Source organism: Galeopterus variegatus, unplaced genomic scaffold, assembly GCF_000696425.1.
Source record: "Galeopterus variegatus unplaced genomic scaffold, G_variegatus-3.0.2 Scaffold1178, whole genome shotgun sequence".
NCBI lineage: Eukaryota > Metazoa > Chordata > Mammalia > Dermoptera > Cynocephalidae > Galeopterus > Galeopterus variegatus.
The window spans coordinates 414,959-432,813 of NW_007727289.1; the positions used below are offsets into that span (position 1 = coordinate 414,959).

The 17,855-nt window shown below is 34.9% G+C and overlaps 1 protein-coding gene across 1 annotated transcript in view; it reads right to left on the reverse strand.

Moving 5' to 3' along the window:
- DENND4A (DENN/MADD domain containing 4A) overlaps positions 1-13,912 on the reverse strand; it is a 94,383-nt gene extending 80,471 nt beyond the window's left edge. Inside the window, exons 1-7 of the mRNA XM_008575373.1 lie at positions 13,848-13,912; positions 12,076-12,245; positions 10,731-10,972; positions 7,254-7,320; positions 4,681-4,739; positions 2,461-2,605; positions 1,995-2,170 (exon numbers count right to left, since the gene is read on the reverse strand). Coding sequence (XP_008573595.1) covers positions 1,995-2,170; positions 2,461-2,605; positions 4,681-4,739; positions 7,254-7,320; positions 10,731-10,972; positions 12,076-12,168 — 782 coding nt within the window. The 5' untranslated portion in view covers positions 12,169-12,245; positions 13,848-13,912. The remainder of the gene's footprint in view (positions 1-1,994; positions 2,171-2,460; positions 2,606-4,680; positions 4,740-7,253; positions 7,321-10,730; positions 10,973-12,075; positions 12,246-13,847) is intronic.
- Between the last annotated feature and the right edge of the window lie 3,943 nt (positions 13,913-17,855).

The window sequence follows — 17,855 nt, forward strand, 5'->3', positions numbered from 1 at the left end:
TAGGTAGGAGATACCTAGTGCCTGATTTTTGACCTATGATTGCCTTCTGCATTTTTACTTATGGTGACTTCCATTTACAAGACTACTATTACATAAATAGGTACCCAATAATTAGGAGAAGTATTAGTTTTGGACTCTGATGACTTCAAATTCCAGTTCTGACAGTATAAGCTATATGCCCTTTGATAAACTGCTTTAAAATCTGATCTTTGGTTTCCTTATCTGCTGGAGAGGTTAATAAAAACCACCTCACAAAGTACAGAGAATAATATGAGAAGACTTAGGCTATGCATGCAGCTTTATGCCTCGTATATATATATATTAGCTGTTAATTTCTTTCCCTTTCTTCAGAAACTTCTTGGTATTCAGAATATATACTCTGCATTACATATATCTAAGACAAAGAGGGAAAAGGAAACCCCAAATTCCATACTTGAGATTTATTTTTCTTTAAGATTTCAGGTTGGGTCTTCAGAAATGCTGGCTGAAGGAAAGTAGAAAGCAAATTGTTCACTAGTTTAGTGCTCCCATAGGTTTGGAAGGGTTATAATATCAAAAGGGAGGAATATTCATGAGCACAAACAACTTCATGTTTCTTTGATTCTTTAACTCATTAGTGATCAAAACAGAAAGAAAATAGTAAGGAGGAAGAAAAATTCTTTTAACAATTAAAAGAGGGTATGAAAAGAGGGAAAATGCAACTTATTACCATAATAAACACAGTATATAGCAATTTACCACCCTAATTTCAATTTAAAAAATTATTACATCATGTAACATTTAACAACTGGCAAAGAAAAGATGTATTAGTTTAATATTTAAAAGAATTAAATATTCCTGGTAAAGAATGAAATGTCACTGGTAAAGAATCTTTGACTCTATTGATCCCATATATAAAATGACTTTTGTGCATAAAATATATCCCATATTTTCTTGGTTAGATGTTCTATAAAATGCTTTTTGACAGCATATATGCTTTATAACAGCATATCGAGTTTTTACTAAACTTTTCTAATAGTTTAAGCACTTGAGTTCTTGACATATGACAAGACTAAGAACTAATTTAAGATTTCAGAGTTAAACCAAAAGGCTTTCAGATGAAAAGCTCTTATTCAAAAATGTAGGAAAACTTATTTCACACCTACCTATATTTTTTCAGGCCCATAGCACTTAGTATTCCCAAGTGGTCTCCCATCCAAGTACTAACCAGGCCCAACCCTGCTTAGCTGATGAGGTTGTGCATACTTAGGGTGGTATGGCCATAGCCCACATTTACATATCTGAATGTAAAAGCTATGTTAGCTTTTGGGCTTTAGTGACAGACTAAATCATAGTTACTGTAAGCAAGTCCTGTGGATGCAGTGTGGTCACTGCATCAATTTCTTCTTCCCTGAATAGCTTAAGTATGTTTAAACTGAAAATAAGGGACACAATGAAACAGTGCTATAAAAAATACAGTTCCAATAGCTACAACTTAGAAGGAAGCTTATATAAAATCCTTAGATTCCTAGAGTGTAAAGGTGTCATTTAAAAATTGTAAAATATTATATTGATTTTCCTATAATGGTTACTATTCTAATAGTACTATGCAAGATTAGAAATAGGATTGAAGTACTAATCAAGGAATAGTGTTTTAATTCAGTTTGTGATTTCACCCATATTCATCTGACTAAAGAAAAATAACCTTTTTCTATTTCTAATCTCAATTTCCCTTCTGCTAAATTTCTGAGTAAGCATAAAGATTATAATGTTTCTTAAATATTTATAGCCTGAGGACTAAAGGTATATTTTCTTCCCAATAAAACCACCTTTATTCCCTAAATCTACTCTATCAAAGCATAGTAAGAGCTAATTCAAAGATGGTAATAACCCCAAATACAAAGAAAACAATGTATCTCAAAATAATCCTACTCAGCAATCATAAAATATACAATTATATACATATAGTGTGAAGTTGTAAATTACTAGGTGCAAAATCACTAAAATGTACTTACTGAGAAATGGTGTTGGTATCCAAGTCAACACAACTGACATCTGGTGGAGGATCATAGAGATCAAAGTATCTTGAATCAATCCCTACTATGAACGGACATGGTGCGCTCAAGACATCTGCTAAAGCCAGTGGGCAGAGAGGAACATACGGGCATGGCCAATGGAAAGGGAAAATCATCTTGGATAAACAAAAAATAAGAGAATATTTAGCTTTTTGACACTGAAGCATAATTTATCAGCATACACAAAAAATTATCTTTTAAATATTATTACCTACAGTCATTAGATAATAATAGATTGATAATAAATTAGCTAATTATAATTAGTGGTCAGGAAATTAAAATTGCTTCCACAACATAAAAATTTATTACTCTCTGAATTTCAGTTAAGCATTAAAATAGTTTTAAATTATATAAATAAATTAAGTTTAAATTAAACTGATTGCCAATGAGAAACTGTGATACTCACAGACACTAATGCCTCTGTCACACTAGTAAGCACTGAAGGCCGTAAGGAATGAATGAGAATTTTATGTTCTGTTACTGCAAACACCAGAAGTGTCACAGCATTTTCAGGGCCTAAATTCTGAAGCAGTGTTGAAAACTTGCCACCACTGTTAATCCAAACAAAAATATATAATTAAAAAAATAAAGATCCAAACACCTCATTATCTAAAATAACGGGAAAAGTTCATGATTAGGGTATGATTTGTACTATATATTCAACTTTAAATGTGATTGCTGCTCTTACGCATGGAAAACACTATATCATAAACACACTATGAAAACAATGCAGTTTTATGAGGTTTCAAAATCATTCATTCTTCTGCACTGTATTCAATATGGAAAATGAAAAGTCATCTGCTTCGTGTTATATAAAAAGATCTGCCATGTAGATAATGTCCAAATAAAGAATTCAATTTATAAAAGGAATGCTTTGGTTGAAAACAAATCCTTTAATGGAAATTTTTTGAACATGGCACATCTTCTATTGTAATTACCAGGAAAACTATATTTGACTTACATGCCAATCACCCTTAAGGTAAATATACATATTAAAATTAGAATTTTTGAGTAGATAATCCTTACTATTTTAATGATAATAGGAAGAGGAAATCAAAAACTACAAAGTGATGAGATGCACATTCAAAGCAAATTAAAAACCAAAACAACAAACTTAGACTTTCTATACAGTAATAAAATGCTGGACTGAAAAAGGAAATAATTCAGTAAGCCAACCATTATTTTGTCTATATAATGCTAAATAACTGGTTTTACAGAATTTTTTTTTTTTTTTTGAGGTTGGCCCAGACAGAGATCTGTACCCTTAACCCCTGTGTTATCAACACCACACTCTAACCAAGTGAGCTAAATGGCCAGCCTGGATTATTATTATTATTATTATTATTATTATTATTATTATTATTATTATTATTGAACAAAGGAAAACTAATAACAAAAGTCTCTTGGAGAAATGAAGATACAGGTCCACAAAAAACTTGTGTATGTTCATAGCAGCATTACTCACAGCAGCCAAAATGTAGAAACATCCCAGTGATGATAAATAAAATGTGGTATATCCATATAACAGAATATGAGTTGGCAATAAAAAGGAATAAAGTACTGATACAGGCTACAACATGGATAAACATTGGAAACACGCTTAGTAAAAGAAGCCAGAAACAAAAGGCCACAACTTATATGATTCCATTTATATGAAATGTCCAGGACTTCATTTATATGAAATATATAGACACAGAAAATAGAATATTGGCTGCCTAGGGCTGGAGAGGGTGTGTGTATGTGTGTAGGAATGAGAAAAATGAAGGAGGTTAACTGCTAAAGAATACAGAGTTTCTTTCTAGGGTGTGAAAATACTCTAAAATTTATTATAGTGATAGTTCTAGAACTCTGTGATTATAACCATTGAATTGTACACTTTAATTGGGTGAATTATATGGCATGTGAATTATACCTCGATAAAGCTGTTACCCAAAAAAAGTTCTCTGGATAATTTAAAATCATTTACACATAGTCTTAGTCAATGTTTCTAGCTTATTTTCAGCTCAAACAAAGGTTAAGAAAACACTGGTCACTTCAGGCTTAGAGCTAATGATGAAATAATCTGCAATTCTTACAAATTTAATGTCGAAGATGGCAGCTGTCTCCCTTAGGTATATGCTACATAATAACTTAATTACATTGTAACTATTACTCTGATGGAAAAATTACACAGCTAATTAAATATCTAGAAAAGATACTATAGAAAAAACATAGTTCATAATTTCTCAACTTTTAAGGTGGTGAAAAACATTCTACAGTTTAATAATTATAACTTAAAAAAAACTTTTGGTTAAATTTACAATTAACTGCATTTGAAGGACCTTCAGAGAATAATTAAAGCTGAAAATAACTGTTCTCATAATTAAATATGCCTATTTGTGTAATAGTACTTGATGATTATAACTGAATACACAAAATATCAAAAACTATTATAAAAGTTTTTCTTTCTTTTTCAAAAACTATAACCCAAATATTAAGTAAAAGGAATTTAGATAAGAAACAATTGAATGAGAAATATTGCCATCAACATTTCAAATTTTAGCTAGGAAAGAGAGAAAATACTTTAATGTTACTTTAGCTCACACTAGAGTTAGACAAGCATAAACAGAAATGAAGTTCTACTTGCCTCAGTGGAAGAGGTGAAGAGACAGGCTGACTGAGAATCAGATTATCATGTGGTGATAACTGAAAGAAGATTTAAAATTACGTATTTGAAACATAAAGATGAACTTTAAAACACTAATTTCTGGTAAACACATACAGAATAATGATGATGCCCATGAATTTTCACTATATCCATTTACCAGTATAGGAATGGTTTATATCACTTACTAAGATCCCAAAACTATGTCCTGACCACTGGCCCCTTCCAACCGCTAACTCTTCCTACTCTGAATCCTATGTCTTTTCATCTATCCTCAACAGTGATGCCATTTTAGCAAATTCACATTGAAAGATTAAATTATTCATTTAATACCATAAAACTAGGGTCAGCAAACCTATAGTCTACAGGGCAAATCCATAGGCTGCCTGTTTTTGTAAATAAAGTTTTACTGGAATATAGCCATGTTCATTCTTTACATATTATCTAGCTGCCTTTGTGCTGTAACAGCAGAGCTGAGTAGTTGCAACAGAGATCAGACAGCATCTAAAGACTAAAATATTTACTTAGTATATGGGCCATAATGGATAAAATGCACCAGCTTCTACTATAAAACAAAATTTTTGTGTATATTCAAACTAGTGTGCAATATATATATTCTGGAAGTAAATTCCAAGAAGACAGGGATGACATGTGGCTATGCAGACTGTAAATCTCATCAAAATTTTTCTAGGGCTGGCCTGTGGCTCACTCGGGAGAGTGTGGTGCTGATAACACCAAGGCCACGGGTTCAGATCCCTATATAGGGATGGCCGGTTTGCACACTTGGGAGAGAGTGGTGTTGACAACACCAAGTCAAGGGTTAAGATCCCCTTACCGGTCATCTTTAAAAAAAGAAAAAAAAAATGTCATTTTTCTAGACATTTTATCTGTATCAATACTATAATTTACTTCTATCTATGTTTTCAAATTTATGCAGATTTCCACAAATTTATAAATATCTATTTGCCAAATGATTTCTAATGTTGAATGGTGGTCCATTAAGAGCTGTGATAAACACAGTAAAGAACATATAATGATAATATACGAAAACATTTCTTTTATATAAATCACTTCATAAATGATGGTTCAATAAACAGACAACTTGTATATCAAGAGCACAAACAAAAAAGAAATATAAACAAAGAAGGAAAGATACATTCATTTGGGAAACAAGATAGGGAAAATAATTTATTTTAATTTTAAACTTTACCCTGTAACATCAAAAATATGGGCATTCCTTCCTGTGATATATGAAAACACAACTTTTCCTTATTATCTATTCTAATGCATTTAACTTATTAAATGATTGCCAAAGGGACAAACTTTCAAATACCTAGGACAAATTTAGGGGGAGAAGCCCTTTTCTGTGTGTTCAATATGTCTACTTCTGCCTACTTCTTTTTTTTTTTTTTTTTTTCTTTTGTCTTTTTCCATGTCCGGCAACGGATCGCAACCCTCAGTGTTGCCCCCGTACCGGACCGGGGACCGGCAACGGGATTGCAACCCTCGGCGTTGCTCCCGCGCCTCGCTCAGCCAGTGAGCGGGAACCGGTCTGTATGTGGGATCCAAACCCTCGGGCGGGAGCGCCGCCGCACTTCCCAAGCGGCGAGATAGACATGATTCCTGCACTGGGGTCTTCATGTTTAGAGAGAAGAAAAGACAGACCAACAAACAGAATTGTAATCTGGAATGTGTTTTAACTTTGAGACTTACCAGCCCATAAAACATTGGCCACCTTTACCAGATCACTTGAAATTCCTACAACCTTTCCATCACTGGTTCAAAAGACCACTATTATTTAGGTAAAGACCCATGGTATTGCTGGCAGGAATCAGGATTTTTTTTTTTTTTTTGTCTTTTTGTCTTTTTTCCGTGTCCGGCAACGGATTGCAACCCTCAGTGTTGCCCCCGTACCGGACCGGGGACCGGCAACGGGATCGCAAGCCTCGGTGTTGCTCCCGCGCCTCGCTCAGCCAGTGAGCGGGAGCCGGTCTGTATGTGGGATCCGAACCCTCGGACGGGAGCGCCGCCGCGCTTCCCAAGCGGCGCACTATCCAGTGCGCCACCGAGCCGGCCCCTTCTGCCTACTTCTTTAACTCTTCAACCCTTTCAGGAAAATTATTAAATGTCTGGGAAGAAGTTAATAAAACAATAAGGGCCCAAACTCCAACAACAAATAGCATCTTGTTCTCCTTAGATATCATCTGATTTTTTTCCCGATTTAAAATTCTTATGTTAGGGGCCGGCCCGGTGGCGCACTGGATAGTGCGCCGCTTGGGGAGCGCGGCGGCGCTCCCGTCCGAGGGTTCGGATCCCACATACAGACCGGCTCCTGCTCACTGGCTGAGCGAGGTGTGGGAGCAACCCCGAGGGTTGCGATCCTGTTGCCGGTCCCCGGTCCGGTACGGGGGCAACACTGAGGGTTGCGATCCGTTGCCGGACACGGAAAAAAAAAAATAGAAAAAAAAAAAAAAAAAAAAAAAAAAAAATTCTTATGTTACGTTTTGATAATGCCAATAATAATTCATAGGTCCCCCACATCAAGAAAACCTTACCTGAACTAAAATCCGTGGTCTCTGAGGAGATGGAAAAGGAACTTTATGCATAAAATGTGAAATATGCCTTAAAAACAAAAAAACAAAAATTGAATTGATACCATAGGCTATAAAGGTCAACACATCATCACAAGTCCAAGTTAAGTCAATAATCCTGTGTACTACAATTTCAAAACCCTTAATACTATGAAAACAAGTGAACAAACAACCACCAAAAATTATTGGTCCCATTAAAGTTGCTTATACCTAAATCCAATAACTTTTCACATTAATAGTTACTCACATTCAACACAATGTTTGTGTCATCACTGTATGAAAAGCCATTTTAACTTTTCCTAAGTAAATAATATACAATATATCAGTTATATGGACATCACCAAAGAAGCTAATTCTTACATTTATAATTTTTAGTCAATTGCTCATATTTTGGAAGTGAAACAACCATTTAAGGTGCTCCAGAAAAATGAAAGTTTAATTGCTTTTAAAAGATGAACAATATACTTTCAACTAATGATAGGTTAAAAATTCTATTACTGATTTTGTAAGTTTTCTCCCAGAATAAAATGGATACGAAGCTGGATCAATTGGTTTTGTTTTGAACACTATAAGATAGAAAAAAGGCAACCTTATATAGTGAAAAATCCTTTTTAGGAATAATCTATTTTATTTCTGCATTATTTTTCTTTTAAACATTATTTCAAAATCAGCTTGGTTTCACAACTGAGATAATTTCAACTGAATAGAAAACACTAGAAGAGAAATTTATTCATTTTACAAACATGCTTTCACTATTTATTATGTATAAGATACCACCAGACATGATGGGAAACGTAAAAAAGGCATAATGCTATCAGTCTCTATCTACCATTTGAGGTACTCACAATGAAAACAAACAAAAAAAGACAAGGGAAATGAGTACCACTGCTTAAATCATGAAGTAGTCAGAACAGCAGAAATCAAAGTGTGATCCATGAACCCCTAAACACCTCCAAGACCCATTCTGAGTCAAAACTACTTTTACAATAATACTAAGACATCACCTGCCTTTTTCACTGTGTTGACATTTGCACTGATGATGCAAAAGTACTGTGGCTATAACTGGTGACATCTTACTATGAATCACGGCGGTGGCACCAAACAGTACTATAGTTGTTACATTCTTTACTACACTTGAAGTAAAAGAATGTCAATTTCACTTAAGAATGTCTTTAACAAAGCAGTAAATACTATTAATAGTTACTAAATTTTGATTCTGCAGTATACATTTTCAAAAATATTCTGTATGATGAAAGAGGAAGTATGCATAAAGCACTTCTGCTGTTATACACAAGTACAATAGTTAACTTGATTTTGGAAAAGCACTTGTGCAACTGAATTGTGGGTGAATTAGCTGGTGTTTTTTCAGAGCAACATTTTTGTCTGAAAGATGACAGACAAATTAAGGTTTCTCAGTATTGGATATTCAGCAGATATTTCCTATATGAGAATAAACAAAGTGAGCCAGTTGCTTCAAGGAAAATAATCAGCAGTACTTGTTGCCAATAATTAAAAACCAAACTTTCAAGTGAAAATTAGAAGTTTGCTACCATGAGCTTGACAGGCTCCCAATACCCTAATTCTTTTCTGATAAAATAGGTGATGTTAACAATGTGATCCCTAAAATATTGATAATGAAATGTGTCTACATTTGGAAGATATCTTAACTTGGTGAACCAGTATTTTCCAAATGACCAATGCACAATGCTTCAAAATCATGCATGAATCAAAGAATGAAAAGACTAACAGATTTTACTGTAACAGACAAAGAAAGTTCACTGCTAAAGTTTCAGATTCCGCATTTCAAATAACCTGTAAGAAACTACCACTTCTCAAGCGTAGTGTCAAAAAAAAGAATAACCACTATTTTCTGAAAAGATAATATTCAAATGTCCCTCCTTTTTCCATCTACATATCTGTGTGAGGCCAGATTTTCTTCATGTACTTCAACCAAAACAACTATTGCAACAGATTGAATGCAAAACCATGAGAACCCAGCTGTGTTCAATTAAACTAGGCATGAGAAATTAGCAAAAATGTAAAACAATACCACTCTCCTCACTAAATGTTTTTGTTTTGGAAAATAGTTATTTTTCAAAAAAGATATTTATATTAACATGCAATGGGCTTATTATTTTAAAAATGAATTTAAAAATATTTTTACAGTTCTCAGTTTCAATTTCTATTACAATAAATGTTGATAGATAAAACACACAAAGAAAAGCTCTCTGGGGTCCTCATTTTTGACAAGTATAAAGGGGTCCTGCGACCAAAAAATCTGAGAACCACTAGACTAGAATATTGACATGAGAATAGAAAAGGGCAAGAAAAAATTGAAGAGTAACATCATACAATGAATGCTATTATGATAATTCTATCACTTCCCAACTGTTATTAAAATCAGAAAATTCTGTCATTGAGTTTGGTATTTATCTGGTAAAATCCAGTTTGTGTGTTGTCCTTTTTTTCTGTTTTCTAGAAGATATGTCCTATTTCTTCCTTAAATATTTCTTAGAATAAAATGTTAAACGCCCCCCCCCAAAAAAATCAGAAAATTCTGCTTAAAGACACAAAGAGCTTAAGTGATAGGCAGTATAAAGTAAACAATAGCTGAACAGACACTGGAGATGTTTATATCTCATTTGTATCAGGTCTTACTGCATCAAACATTATTCAATTTTAGTGATATTAAAGCACATCTCTAAAAAGAAAAGACAATCAAGTTTTTCCTTTAAGTTCATGATATCTACTAGTAAGAAATATTTTTAAAGGTTCATAATAAACTTTATTTATACATAAAATAAGAATTACAAAATTAGTAAAAAAAAAAAAAAAAAAAAAAAGTTCCAATATTTCTCCAGATCAGGATCTCTAAATTTTTTTTTTTTTTTTTTTTTTCCTTTTTTGGGTCTTTTTTCATGACCGGCAACAGATCGCAACCCTCAGTGTCGCGCCCGTACCGGACCGGGACCGGCTACGGGATCGCAACCCTCAGTGCTGCACCCGCACCTCGCTCAGCCAGTGAGCGGCCGGTCTGTATGTGGGATCCGAACCCTCGTCGGGAGCGCCGCCGCGCTTCCCAAGCAGCGTACTGTAGCAGTGCGCCACCGGGCCAGCCCAGGATCTCTAAATTTAATAAGAGCATTAAAAACAAAACACAAAATAAAACATTTACTACATTTGGTTAGAGATAAAATTATTTAAAATAATAAAACCATAAAAGTATAATGAAGAAATAACACCTGGCTGAAATAACCCAACTCTTTTTTTCAAATAAATCTTGAGAAATCCAATTTCCACATAAAATTTACTCAACTGCCATACAAATATGCCACATAACAGAAAGATCTGTCATGTTTTCTTTCTTTTTTTTTTCTTACTATACCTTGTCAAGTCCAAAAAGATCTGTCAAACTTTGAAACAAGAAGACTTCTAACTTACTTCTCAATTGGAAGGACATGAGGTCCAGAGATGGAATAACGATACAGAAAAGTTAGAAATTTCCTGAATGCATCAAAAAAAGGCCAGTGAGAAAGAAGACAGATGCATTTGCTGGTGTGAATTGTTTTAGAACTATCAGAATTCCCATCTGTTGATGATGCTAAACCCAAAAGAAGTCTCTGTTTTTCTGTGAGATTCTCCTCAGAGTATGGTTCATAAAACTGAATAGCAGCACCATAGATCTGAAAAACAAGTAATATGTTTAATAAATACGCTTTATATCATTTATCCAAATCACATCATCAGTTAAATATTTAATAGATGCTTGCTATGAGCCAGGTGAGATGCCAGGTATTTGGAACACAGTGGTGAACATAGATCACTCTTGCTTTCTTGACATATATAAGAACTATATACTGCTATTCTTGTGTCTCCTTATTATTGAAAAAAAGTGTTCTAATTAAATTGCATTTGTTTTATAAAGAGTGAAGGCAATTGTACCAATATTCTCTATAAGAAAATGGTTGAGAGCTGGTCAGTTAGTTCACTTGGTTATAGTGTGATGCTGATAACACCAAGGTCAAGGGTTCAGATCACCATACTAGCCAGCTGCCAGAAAAAAAAGAAAATAGTTGAAAATATTTATTAGAAAGTGGGATAGAAATTTAAATACAGAAATACAACCTCAAACTTTGGGCAATTTACTAAATTTCTCTGGACCTCAATTTTCCTGTTCATAAAATGAGGATTTGTTGTGTTTTTGTTTTTTGGTGGCTGGCTGGTATGGGGACCCAAACCCTTGATCTTGGTGTTAAAAGGCTGTGCTCTAAACATCTGAGCTAACCGGCCAGGCCCAAGGATATTAAACTAGATGACTTCCAAGATCCCTTCCAACTATAATGGTCTATGATCCTAAATCACATTATATATTTAATAATATGTTCTGTATTACTTTTTTTTTGGCAGCTGGCCAGTACAGGGATCCGAACTCTTGACCTTGGTATTATCACACTGTGCTGTAACCAACTGAGCTAACCAGCCAGACCCTGTATTACTTTCAAAGCTTCCTTATCACAGAAAATGAACCAATGGAGGACCAACATTTAATGATGAAGAAAATCTTTCACCATATTCACCAAAGAAAAGGATTTGGGTGGATGGGATAGCGTGAAAATTCTCTTTTCCCATGTGTCTGGATATAGTTATTTTAACCAAGTGGAAGAAGTATGTGTAATGGCGTCAATTTAACCAGTTTTTTTTCCTACTGTTCCTTGCATTATATAAAACTTAAAACTTGAAAATGTATAAGACATTTGCAAATACCATTTGTTGAAACACATAATACCTTTTCAGCTGAGGCTCCAGTTAACACAAATGTAGAAAATACAGGGAGAGGGTATTTGCTATTTGGTGGCCAACATTCAATAGTTGCACCCATTGGTAAACAAAATAGGGGAACAGATTCTGGTAGTGAGAATGACTCATAATCTTCTTGAGGATATCTACAAATTAGACCTACAAAAACAACAATAAATATTAGGTTATCACCTCTTGAATTTAGGTGCTTATAATTTGAATGATGATAAAATGCTTAATAAAGTAATAACTCCGAACATCTGGAATGCCAAAACAATACATATATGTTCATCAAATAACTCTGAATGCTTCAGTAGGATTAATATAGATCTCCATTCTTAAACATTATAACTATTAACTAACTGCTTGATAATTATCAAGCTTCATCCACAAAAGTTAGGTTAAGGCTAACCAAAACATAATCCTATAGAAACACACACACACACACACACTCCTAAAAATTCAGTTTGTGGTCACACTACCCTAAAGCATACTAATTTTTTAAAAATTTCTATATTGTTATAAGCATATATCCACTTCACCAGCTCTCATTAACGTGCCCTCAAGAGGCTTTTACATACTAAAATTCATATCCCACAGGAGTATATATGTAACTTGTAACTTCTAGCACAAATACAAGAAAATTACTCATAAAAACAGAAGAGTAACATTCACAATATCTTCAGAATAGTCTCAATTCAAGCCTGGGTTCTAAATAATCCCAGATTATATGAAGATAGAGTTTCAAGTGACGTAGGATTTCAACTTAGGTACGTTAGTCTGGAAAATGGTCCAGGCATCTTCTGTTGAACACATCCTAGTAGCAGAGACTTGTACTGTATTTTATGGGACTAAAAACAGAAAATAGGTTCTTTGACCTTGAAGCCTTTAGTGTCAAGTGGAAAGTATAACTAGACATGGCCAAAAAGACAAAACAATAAACTGGGAATAAGACTGGCTGGTACTGCCAAAAATGTCTTGTAACTTTGGACAAATCACATATCTATGTGACTCTGGTTTTCTCATCTATAAAGTGAGATGAACTAGATAAACTAAGATCCAAAGCAGTTCTAAAATTCTCTATATGCTAGCCAGCCAGTAGGTCCCATGAGGATCTACAGTTAACTGTGAACTACTCACTCAGGCCATGAGGTAATAGTAAAGTTGTACATAAAGTATACAAATAGTAATGAATTGTGGGTCCTAGAAAATCAAAGGTAGAAGAGAAAGTTAAGAATCTAGGACCCTAATTTTAAAAATATATTTTTTAAGGATGAATCTGTTCTCTTGCAAATAAGATCAGTATGTGATATGTTGAGGTCTCTGGAAACTGAAAATTTCAACACTGATTTATAAAATCACAAATTCGTAATATTTTTCATTTTATGAAACAATTATATATGACCTACACATTTGACTAAAGTTAACATAAATATTAAAGAAACATGTATTTAAAAGAAAAATAACTATCCTTTTTCCATATCTCTACTTACTTAAAAAGTTAAAGAAAACTGGCATCTACATATTAGTTATTTATCTAAACCTAAGGCTTAAAAAAACCCCAACTTCTTTTAAAATTAATCTTCCGTTAAGCATCCAATAACCATATGGATGAAGACAAAACTGAGAATCAAAAGATATGGACTGTAGTCCCAGTTCAGATACTAACACATCACAGACAGGTTTTGTTTTTTTTCTTTAACCTTACTGGGCCCCAAAACACATTGATATATAAAGTATTCCATGAAAAATTATACTTACCAGCTTTGTAAGATATAGTGTTAGTCTTGGCCACCGATTTTTTATAACATAAGTACACTGCTGATCCCCACTGAATTTCAAAAAAAAAAAGAAATATTGCTTAATTTTAAAAGGTAATAATTTGATAAAATGGAATCTCTTTGAGCTTTCTAGTATATAGTATCTAAAATGTAGTAACAGATTTCTCTCTGCTAGCTATTTTCAGTTGGTTTTGTCAGTATTTTATTGGAATCATTGTACACCTTCTTTCAGAGATAAAATTAACATTTTTTATCCCCTTGCAACAGCAATAACACAAGGAAAACTAGACCCTTTAAAACAAAACTAAGTCACAACAGTTTAGATTTTATTCTAAGTCCAAACCTTGGGCAAAAATGATAAACTAAGGGCCGGCCCGGTGGCGCACTGCTACAGTGCGCCGCTTGGGAGTGCGGCGGCGCTCCCGCCAAGGGTTCGGATCCCACATACAGACTGGTTCCCGCTCACTGGCTGAGCGAGGTGCGGGTGCAGCACTGAGGGTTGCGATCCCGTTGCCGGTCCCGGTCTGGTACGGGTGCGACACTGAGGGTTGCGATCCGTTGCCGGACACGAAAAAAGACAAAAAAGGGAAAAAAAAATTATAAACTAAGAAATATCTACTCGTGTGCATACCTTCCTTTTGATTCTACAATCCTTTCCAGATATTGCAGCTCTTTATGCTAAAATTCCTCAAGCACTGTAATTTGTTGCATCTATTTCCTTATTTTCCATGAGCTCCTGAATCCACTGTAAATCAGATTTTGATCTCCACCACTCCTTAAAAGAATGCCTTAACAACTTCCATGATTCCAAACATAACAGTTGATTCCTAATTTTTACTTTATTCAACCTCTCAGCAGATTTTGATGCCACTGATGATTCCCTTTGTGAGCCATTTTTTTGGCTTTGAGGCATAACACTGTCCCACCAAATCTCTGGCTGCTCCTTCTCAGTCTCCACTGTAGCATTCTTTCTTTTCCTGATCATTAAGTGTGATCTCCTTTTTCTTTACTTTCTCTAAATGATATACATTCAGTCTCATGGTTTTTTAAAAAAACAGCTTCTCACTGGGAAGTCTCAAATTTCTAGTCCCACCTGCAAAATCCCCCCCCACCAGCTCTAGACCAACATTTGACTGCCTACTCAACACCTGCACTTCTGTGTCTAACAGTACCTCATATTCACCATGACTACAGTAGAAGTCTTGTCCCACCATGTACTCAGTCCCAAAACTCGAGTCACTCTTGACTTTTCTCTTTGTCTTATAAACCATATCCAATTTATCTGCAAGATTCTATCAACCCTACGTTCGAAATCTACCTTGAAATCTGATCACTTTGTACCACACCTTCACCACTACTACTTTTGACCAAGGTATCACTACTTTTCACTTGGACCACAGTGTAGCCACCTAACCAATGTCAAAGCTGCCTGTCTTCTCCCTCAACAGTCTATTCTCTACAGTCTGAATGAACCTATTAAAATGTAAATCATATCATGTCACTCTCAAATGGCTTCCTGTCAGATTAAAAACAAAACCCAAACTCCTTACTCTAGGCCACAGAGTCTTTTCTGCAGCCTGCGATCACATCTCCAACCTCACTGGCCTCTGCCTTTCCTCAAACATACCAAGCACACATCTATGTAAGAGTCTTTACACTTTGGTTCCTGCGCTCATTCTCTCATTTTATCCAGGTCTTTGCTTGAATGTTCCTTTCTCAGAGAAGGACTTACTAATTGTCCTAACCAAAACAGCACCCTCATCACTCTCTATCCTCTTTATTCTTTAGACCACTTGTCTATCATTATATGCTATATTTGTTTATTGTTTGACTTCCCCACTTGAATATAAGCTCGATGAGGACAGGGACTTTTTTTCCTTCACCACTGTACTCCCAGTAGCTCACTAAGTATTACCAAATAAATACATAATTTATTTAAGTTTTTGAAATAAAGGTAAAATAATTGGCTTTATGAAAGACATTCTTCACACAACCCATGCAAATGAAGGACTAAAATGACACTGATAATTAATAGTAGTATATTATCAAGAATATTATCACAATTTAACAGTATTTATACATCTCCACCACTACTACCCTGGATCCCAAATGGTCTTCCTCCTTACCTTCGCTTCCCACTAAAGTCATTACTACATACAAGAGTGATCCTTTTAAAACAAATGTCAGAGCATGTCACTGTTCTGTTCAAAACCTCAATCTTACTCAAAATAAAAGCCAAAGTCCTTAGAATCACCTAAAGGTCCTACATAATCTGCCCCAGTTTCAATCTCTTTATTCTCTGCCTAATTTACTCTGCTTTAAGACACATCACTCTCCTTATTGTTCCCAAACATGCCAGGAATGTTCCCTCTTTGAAGCCTTTTGCACAGACTGTTCCCTCTATTTAAAACATTCTTAGGGCGTCTGGCCGGTTAGCTCAGTTGGTAAGAGTGCAGGCTTGCAACACAAAGGTTTGGAACCCCATACAGGACAGCTGTGAGGAAAAAAAACAAAAAACAAACAAAAAGATACCTTAAAAGGAGGAAGCTAAAAAAGAGTGTAGTTAAAAAAAGTCACTCTTTGAGCTCTTTGAGTAGTGTGATGGTAAGTGGGGGTACAAGACAAGGGAGGAAGCACAGAGACCAGTTAGGAGGCTACTAAGGTAATCCAGGTAGAAAATGATGATGGTTTAGATGGGGGTGGTAGCAGTGGGGATGATGAAAAGAGGAACAGAGACAACAAGATATCATATTTGATTAGATATGAAGTATACAGAGTCAAAGACAACGTCAAGGTTTTAGGGCTGAGTAGTAACCAGGAGGATGAAGCTCAACGGAGATGGGCAAGGCTGTGTGGATAAATCAGACTTGGGGGTGAAGAGAAGGAGTTCAGTTTTAGATACATTAATTTTGGAATATCTCTTAGATATCCAGGTGAAGAATCAAACACGCCTAAGGTGAGAGGTCTGAAATGGAGAAGTAAATTAGGGAGATGTCACCACTTGACGTATACGTGGTAACAGATACACTCACATACCACACTTCCTCACCTCCTTTAGGTCTAGATTCAAACATCACTTTATCAGAGAGTACTTCTTTCATCACCTTATGTGCAATAACAAGCCTCCCTCCACCTTTCCCAGGCCTCTCTATTACCTCTATCTTGAATTTTTTTTTTCTCCTTAGCACTTATCATCATTTGGTATATTGTATACAGTATTTTCTTATTTATTACCTGCCTCCACCACAAGAATATAAGTTCCATGATGTTAAGGATTTTGTTTTGTCTAATGCTGTAGTCATAGAGTCTAAAAGGGTGCCTGATATGTAGAAGATGCTTAATAAATATTTGTTAAATGAATAAATGTAAGAGAATATGTTTGTACGTACACGATAGAGTACCAGCATGAATAAGTACATGAAGGCAGATTTATAGCACTGGGAACAAATATATAGACAAAATAAACTTACATTAAGAAATATTTTTTAAATATTAAGAGACTGCTATAACCAATTCCCCTGTACTCACTACCCAGATTTAACAAATGTTAAAAACCGACCATATTTGCTTCAGGTATTTAATTCACAAGGAATTAAAAAGTACAGGTTAAGCTAAAGCCCCATCTTCTTTTTATTTTTTTATTTTATTTTGTCAAAATACAATGTGGCTGATTATTGTGGCCCATTACTGAAACCTCCCTCCCTCCTCCCTCGCCCCCCTCCCACCCAACAATGTCCTTTCTGTTTGTTTGTCATATCAACTTCAAGGAATTGTAGTTGTTGTGTCTTCTTCCCCCCCCCCGTCTGTGTGTGTGTGTGAATTTATTCATTTATTTTTAGCTCCCACCAAAAAGTGAGAACATGTGGTATTTCTCTTTCTGTGCCTGACTTGCTTCACTTAATATAATTCTCTCAAAGTCCATCCATATTGTTGCAAATGGCAATATTTCATTCGTTTTTATAGCTGAGTAGTATTCCATTGTGTACAT